The following is an 8245-nucleotide window of genomic DNA, read 5'->3' on the forward strand; positions in this document are numbered from 1 at the left end:
AATGAGAAAAAATTACGGAAAAAAGTAGATATGGCTTGATTCCTTTATTGCACATCTCACGGAAAATAATGTCTCGGATCAGTATCCAAATGAAGCATGGCTAAGAGTTTATATTATAATAATAATCTCATCTAATTTACTTTAACTAGTAAGTTTATTTCACCCTATAAAGAGCCGATACACGATATTAAAATATATGTAGCCATTTTTTGAGTAATACTATTTGTCAACATCTCAGTGAAATAATCTTGATTTTAAGTTACCCTGCGAGTCTATATGTGACATAGGAAGATTAATTTGTTAGTTAATAATATATCATATTTGACGGCTAAAACTTCGAAGACTACTATGCCTGCCGTGCCGGCCATTTAAATTAAAACAGAAAAGTTAGTTTTTAGTTTACTTTACTCTATTAATAACGCTGATTTGTCCGTAACTGACATGCTTAAAGTTAAACTAATGACTATGTATGACCCTACTTTTGAAAATAAATAATTAAATAATGATTATAAGGCTCTGATATATGATAAAGAATGCAGTTAAAAATTTTAATGCTGAAATTCTGTAGACAATCCCATAGCTCCAAATCACAAGCGGACAAAGTAATAGTACAACATGATAATATTTTTTTTCTTTCCACTTTGCATAAGTTAGTACTACTCCCTCCGTCTCACTTAAAATGACACGTTTTTCTTTTTTATTTATCTCAAATAAGATGTCACTCATCCACTTTTTCACACTCTTATTAAAATATTTATCTTTCTTTTTCTCTCTATTTTAATACTTGCACCCACATTTTTTCTCTCAAATTAAACACATTATCAATAACTCCTAAAATCTCGTGCCGGTCAAGATATGTGGAGGGAGTACTATTTTCTACTCATGTGAAGAAATGCATATTAGTGTGTGTTGATTTAATAATAGTATGGTTAATGTCCGATGTTATAGGTCTTGAATTCGAATTTATTCTGATACGACCTAAATTTATACTATTCATTTATAAATAAAAAAAGGTAATGCACACTAATAGTTCTATTATTATACATTTAATAACATAATACTCAAAATCGCCATTCTTCTCAATTAAAACAACAATTGTTAGAGCCCATATAATAGAACTCACCTAAAACAACTATTAGTCTATAAACTTTACATCTATTGGCTTACATAATTTAGTCTATAAACTTACATCTATTGGCTTACATAATTTAGTCTATAAACTTCCATAATTGATGTGGGATATTGAAGCTAGAATAACTATACAACCAAATGCTCTATATAGTAAAATTTTGTTGTTACTTATCATTCGAGCTAGATTATATTTACCTCTTCAATTGTGAAAAAAAAGAGATTTGCCTATCATCCCATAATAAATGTCGCACTTTCCTTTTTAGTTTATCCCACAAAAGATGTCACATTCCTTTTTTTTTTTGGAAAAAGCTCCCCCTCACATTAATATAAATATACTATTTTCTTTCTCCACCTAATACACAAAATAATATTTCCTAAAATCTCGTGTCATTTCCCAAGTGTTTCATATATTATGGGACGGAGGGAGTACTACTTATTTTGCATATTTAACTATGACTTTTAGTTTCTAAATAGGAGTATAATTTTACACTTGATCTTTTGAAAAAATAATATTCTCTCCATCCTATGATAGTTAGCCGTATTATTATTTGGACTGTCTCAAAGTGGTTGAATCGTTTCACTTTTTGGATAAAACTTTATTGGAGTATTTTATTTTCTCTTTATCTCTCATACTTTATTATTTTTCCACTTTGATCTTAAACACCAATTTAAATCTCATGTCCAAAAGACGTCTCAACCTAACTGGGAACATATGAAGTAATCGACAGTTATGTTGAAAATTGACATTTGTTATACGTACAATCTAGCTAGTGACTCTTTAATGTTACCATCTCATAACTTCAATGAGTTATCAAATTAATTTGGTATAGTTATAAAAAGCCGAAATTCAATTGCAACTAAATACATATACTGTAGTTGGGAGAATGGGGATTGAACATATATATTTATCACTCACAAAAGTAAAGAATACCATTTGAACTACACAATTCGTGATTGACTACTATTGAAAATTGAGCTATCAACCTTGTAGCTACAATTGGACATAAAACTCTTCAATTTCGTTTAATTATAATCCACATGACTCTACTACAACAACGATTAAATAAAACACAAACGCTACATATACGCAGTAGCCCCTTTACATGGTCCAAATCATTCACAAAAAATCATAGCACAATTCAATTTTAACATCCTAGTATGGATCACATCAGTTACCCCTCATTTTCTCACCACTTATCCTTGATTCTCATCTCCACAATATTGATTCCCATTCCACAAATCTCAGCCGTCGATTTCCCAATCAACGTCTGGCCCAAGCCCACCACCTTCCTGTGGCCCCGCCCACAGGCAATCGCGCTCTCCCCCAACTTCACCATCTCCGCCCCGCCCCACCCCCACCTCACCCCCGCCGTCCGCCGCTACCTCCACCAGATCCTAACCGAGCACCACCGCCCCCTCGTAACCCCGAATCTCAACCTGACCTCGTCGCCTCCGCTCGCCGCGCTCACGATAACCATCTCCGACGCCTCCGCTCCGCTCGCACACGGCGTCAACGAATCCTACTCCCTCACCATCCCCGACGACGGCAGCGCGGCGGCGCTGGCGGCGGAGACCGCGTGGGGCGCGATGCGAGGGCTGGAGACGCTGTCGCAGCTGGTGTACGCGAGTCCGTCGTCGAGGGTGGGGTGCGGGTTGTACATTTCGGACGTACCACTGTTTATGCACAGGGGGATCATGCTAGACACCGCGCGGAACTATTACGGAGTGGAGGATCTGCTGCGGCTGATTGCGGCCATGAGCATGAATAAATTGAACGTTTTCCATTGGCATGTTACCGACTCACATTCGTTCCCGCTGGTGGTGCCGTCGGAGCCGGAGATGGCGGAGAAAGGAGCGTACGGCGAGGGTATGGTGTACACGGTGGCGGATGTGAAAAGAGTGGTGGAGTTTGGCCTGGAGCGCGGCGTTAGAGTTGTGCCGGAAATTGATATGCCTGGTTAGTCTATCGATTTTGTATTAAAACTGGTCTCATTTACTAAATTTTGAATTAAAAGTTTAAAACCCATATCATTTACTACTAAATTTTTGTAAGTGAGTTTAGATTTTTGTAAATTAGTCTTGCTTTTCCTCCATTTTGAGTCGTTAACCAAAATTAGAAGTGCATTTTATTTATAGTACTAAAACTGGTCTCGTCCACTGCTAAGTTGTTGTTTAGTCTCATTTATCCTGTCCACCAAAATTAATCTCTATTTGTGGGTTGGTTTTGTTGCAGCACACACGGGATCATGGGCCAAAGCCTACCCAGAAATCATCACATGCGCCGATGTATTCTGGTGGCCCGCAGGAGCCAGCTGGGACGACCGGTACGCAGCCGAGCCAGGAACCGGCCAACTCAACCCATTGCACCCGAAGACCTACCAAGTGGTACAAAACATAGTCCACGACGTCGCCTCCATGTTTCCGGACCAATTCTTCCACGCCGGGGCCGACGAGGTCACTCCAAACTGTTGGAAACTCGACCCTTCCATTCAGTCATTCCTCTCCAAAAACGGAACGCTCAGCCAGATCCTCTCTATCTTCATCAACTCAACCCTGCCTTACATCCTCTCTCTAAACCGCACCGTGGTTTATTGGGAGGATGTGCTGCTTGACGCCACGGTTAGCGTGGACCCATCATTGCTTCCAACGCAGCACGTGATTCTTCAGACGTGGAACAATGGACCGGATAACACCAAGAGGATCGTTGCGGCGGGCTACCGCGCCATCGTCTCGTCCTCAGATTTCTACTACTTGGACTGCGGCCATGGCGACTTTGTCGGAAACAACAGCGAGTATGATCAGCCGCCCGGTGCCAACCAGACAGATGGCGGGTCGTGGTGTGGCCCGTTCAAATCGTGGCAGCTTATCTACAACTACGATATAACGTATGGGCTGAGCCCCGCGGAGGCAGAGCTGGTTATAGGTGGGGAGGTGGCGCTGTGGTCGGAGCAGGCAGATTCTACCGTCATGGATCAGAGGATCTGGCCTAGGGCTTCGGCCATGGCAGAGACGTTATGGTCGGGGAACCGGGACAGTTCAGGGAAGAAGAGGTCTGCGGAGGCCGTGGATCGCCTAAACGAGTGGCGGTATAGGATGGTCACGAGGGGGATTCGGGCCGAGCCTATTCAGCCGCTCTGGTGTATCAAGAATCCGGGCATGTGTAACACCGTGCAGTAGTGGCGGAGTGACGATTTCATGACTGTGAAAGATGTGGTTTTAAAACCTACTTAGTTTATCCTAAATTATTTGTGTTATTTTTGGGAGAGATGTTGAGAATGACCCTCAAGTTCGTTGGTGTATTCATTATTGTAATGAATAAAGTTGTGCATAAAATTCTCTAAATTCAAAATAAAATAGATAAGATGCATGTTTCCTTCAATTAAGAAACTTACACCACCACTCCCTATCTTAATTAACATAGGTACATCAATGAATAATAATTGACATGCAGATAAATGTTTGAACTACAAACAACTTCCCCCAAAATAAACTTATTTTCTATTTTGGGGAATACAAATCCTAGAATAAAGGTTTTGCAAGAAGGAAAACCAATTCAATATATATGTATTTTTCTCTTCATTTTCACTGGCAGTTGGAGTTTCTACCAGGTCCCCCAAAGTAGAAGTACTCACCCCATTCACCACTCCTGCCAAGCTGAATATCGTAGCAGCTCGACTGCTCCGTGAAAGTTCCAATGTCTTTAGGTGCCCTCAAGTTGTTCGACCCGTCCACAACCTGAATATTTCTCACATAACTTGACTTACCAAATCCCTCATCAGGGAAATGGCCACTGCCCATCTGTGTGGTCGTGTGTTGCCCGTCTGACTCTGAGTTCACAACCTCGCCTCCCCATTCGACCATAGAAGCACTGTCTGATAAGTAGGAAAAGAGAAACGCTGGCCAGTATCCCAACACGTAGTCGTTCCCAAATTGCATCCACCAGTTCCCCTCCTTTGGGTCCTAAAAGGAATTACAAAGAACGTAAATCAACAACATAAACAGATCATTTGTCTTTTACCCCTTATTCTATAGCAAGAAAGAATTTACAGCATGACTTTTCACAGGTCTAAACAAATAAGAAATGACAAATGAGTAGAGAGCTGTCTACACTCAAATATATGCTCAAAAAGTATGTGCCATCCTGAACGTGATGAAATATATGTTAGAGAACAGAACAGAGAAAAGCATGTAATAATGTCAGAGATTCCAAGTAGTATAATATATCCAAGATCTGAATGAAACTTGTCTATCTGTTGCATAATATATTATCCACTAACTGGCATCGGAGTAGCATTATCTTTCTATTGTTAATCATAGAGTTGGAAGCAGGGCCCATTTTTTTATACCTTCCAAACAAGTATGCTGATATCATATTGGGAACCCCGGTAGCTCGAGAGGGGATAGATGCTGGCCCCCATCGCTATTTGATTGTTGATTTGAATAAAACCCGAGCACAGCAAGTTGTAGCACCCCGTGGCTTGATAAGCATCACTCTACAATTTGACATTTCAACAATATTCAAGAACTAAGATAAGGCTAAACCAATGTAACTAACTTCATTTGAATTTGGATGACTTACAGTCCAGTAGGTGAAGAGTCTTGTGTTGTTATCTCCATATAAATCTGGACTAACCTAATAAAAATTTCCACCCAAATTAGTCGAAAAGATCATTCGTATAGTCATAAGCTGAATGAATGTAGACAAGATTCACCTGCCAGCCAGCCTCAATGCTGTTGAGATCTGAGGCAAAAGAGCCTCCAAGAAGCCAAAGCTGTGACAAGCTGAATTCATTTGTTTGTTGAATTTTAGGATCCCATACATTTATGGTAGCCTTTGCTCCATAATACTGATCTCCTTCAACATATGCTATGGCATGCTAAAGAGCTCCAAACATTACAACATTCAAAACAATCAACAAAACAAAAAAATTTAAAAATCTTGAAACAGTGAGCACAAAGTAAAGCAGTCATAAAAAGACTCCCCTTTTATTCCAAAGTCCCACCTTTTAAAGAACCCAATTCGAAAATTTGAAAAGGTAGATGAATTCCTTTTACCTGATGCCCATTTTGGTTAATAAGATCAGGTTGAGGTTTGGCATAAGTTGGTGGTGTAGGAACGGTTTTGTGCTTCTTCTTCCCAAATGATTGGATTGAGCTTGCTCTCAACAAATCCTCTTCTCTTGTTCTTCTCACCGGAATCGTGCCGTGTGCACACCTCCCACTCTTGTGCCACAGCTGAGCTATCCCACTTTCTCCCTTGCCCACTTTCTTGCCGTCTCTGTAAAGCCCTTCCGGGTGATAACTAGGCATCATCTGCCACAATTCAGCCACTCCCACCATCAATACAACATTCAAGATTTGAAAAAAAAGGAAACAAAGTGAAGAAGAATACCTGAATTGTGTGATTCTTGAAATGGGGATGATCGAAAGCTGGTTGGTTAGATATAGGGATGCAGTCTATGATATCACCATCTGGGCTCTACTTAAAAAAGAAGCGCATTTTCCTGTCAGCTTTTCACACACACACACACAAAACACACAAGAGACATGCAAGAATACCTTGATGGACTTGACAGGAGGCTTGTTCAGGCGGCTGAGGTGGTGCTTAACCTCGAGATTCCGGCGGCGCGCGGAGGAGCCCAAGCCCGGCGCGGTCAGCATGAAGAGAAGCCAGAAAACCAATTTCACCTTCATATCCATTGGGGAAAGCTTGTCAAGATCGAAACTTTTTCAAGAATTGAGCTTTAAAAAGGCAGTGATCATTCACGGTGTGCTTCAATTATCTCTCTTTTTGAAATAATTGAAGGGGTTGAGAGTTTTTTGCTTTTTATCCTGTGGAACCCCCTTTTGGTGCTTATCATGGTGTAGTAAGTGGTTAATACTCGTTCAAGATTGAAAAATGAATTGATAAATAAAAATGGAAATTTGGGAAAATTCCAATATGGGGTTGCCGCCGTCTACCGACGCTATTGTTGGAGCTGTTTAGCTCGTGAAAAGGGTAGAATGGGAAATGGGGCAGTAGCTACGGAAAGAGAGGAGCTGTTAAATTTAATTTTATTTCCTCCTCAGTTTCAATCATTTGTCTTTACAGATCTCTCGTTTTTTATTTTGAGAGACAGAATTAAATTCATTATTTTAGTAATCCTTACCGTACGATTTTACATTTTCAAGCAGGGGGGATTGATGGCCGTTTTAATCGAGGGCCATCTTTTGATTTTGAATTATTATTTGATTATTTTACATTAAAAATTTTGATTGAAGGATGCTTTAGCATATCCCAACTATTACTAGGCCTTATTGAGTAGAGTGCCTATTTCAACTTTTATCATAATACCATTAGTCATTGGAAGACTTATACAGCTCCATGTGATTCATAGAATTGTACTAGTACATTATGCCATTTTAAGTAATACTGGTATGTACTTATTTCTTTATTGATTTTAGACAGATTTTATTATTTTTATCAAGATATCACATGTGTCTTCTCATTTCTGCACTCACAATACAAACTATCTAATAAAGTATCCATTCTCCAATTAAGCTAAACTATATATTCTGCTTGATATAGTACTTTATTAAAGCTTACGTCATAACTTAGTGTTTGCTGTTTCATGAGACGTATAAAGGAGACTGATGTTAAATTTAGTGTATTTGTTTCTCTATATGTATATTCAACGTACAGATGAGCAAACACAAATAAAAGACCTAATTACCACTTAATCAGCCAAAAAGCACATCATACAAATTTGTCAGCTCAACCTAATTACCACTTAAATTATAAAATCCCTAAACTAAGCAAAGTAACAACACTAACCAGCGACACCTCGGCCATCAAGACAACCGTAACAAACAACCACACCCGCTGTTGAACAAATAACAAGACACCAACACACAAAAAATTAGAGGAAAATAAGGGAACATGAAACAAGAAAAAAAGAACTTAAAAGAAGAATCTTATTAGCATCCAATCGCAAATCAAAACCCACCACATAAACCTCAAGCAGATGCAGACCCCGACACATCAAGCAACTGAGGGCATCTATCGTCCGCCACTGTAGCCATGCGGATGATGGCACATCCATCGTCCGCGCCCTATGCTTCGTCCGCGGACGAT

The 8245-nt window shown here is 39.8% G+C and overlaps 2 protein-coding genes across 2 annotated transcripts; one reads left to right on the forward strand and one right to left on the reverse strand.

The window, feature by feature from the left end:
• The first annotated feature begins 2140 nt into the window (after positions 1–2140).
• On the forward strand, positions 2141–4430 carry LOC121774753 (beta-hexosaminidase 2-like). Its single transcript, XM_042171633.1, has 2 exons — positions 2141–3088; positions 3365–4430. Exons 1-2 carry the CDS (start codon positions 2290–2292, stop codon positions 4306–4308), a joined length of 1743 nt encoding a protein of 580 aa, XP_042027567.1. The 5' UTR covers positions 2141–2289; the 3' UTR covers positions 4309–4430.
• A 34-nt stretch (positions 4431–4464) lies between these two features.
• Positions 4465–7015, reverse strand: LOC121774754. The gene is made up of 7 exons (XM_042171634.1): positions 6691–7015; positions 6524–6610; positions 6187–6444; positions 5844–6008; positions 5711–5764; positions 5478–5624; positions 4465–5091 (listed from the first exon to the last, which is right to left on the reverse strand). Exons 1-7 carry the CDS (start codon positions 6829–6831, stop codon positions 4714–4716), a joined length of 1230 nt encoding a protein of 409 aa, XP_042027568.1. The 5' UTR covers positions 6832–7015; the 3' UTR covers positions 4465–4713.
• Between the last annotated feature and the right edge of the window lie 1230 nt (positions 7016–8245).

This window comes from Salvia splendens, chromosome 17, assembly GCF_004379255.2.
Source record: "Salvia splendens isolate huo1 chromosome 17, SspV2, whole genome shotgun sequence".
NCBI classification, from domain to species: Eukaryota; Viridiplantae; Streptophyta; class Magnoliopsida; order Lamiales; family Lamiaceae; genus Salvia; species Salvia splendens.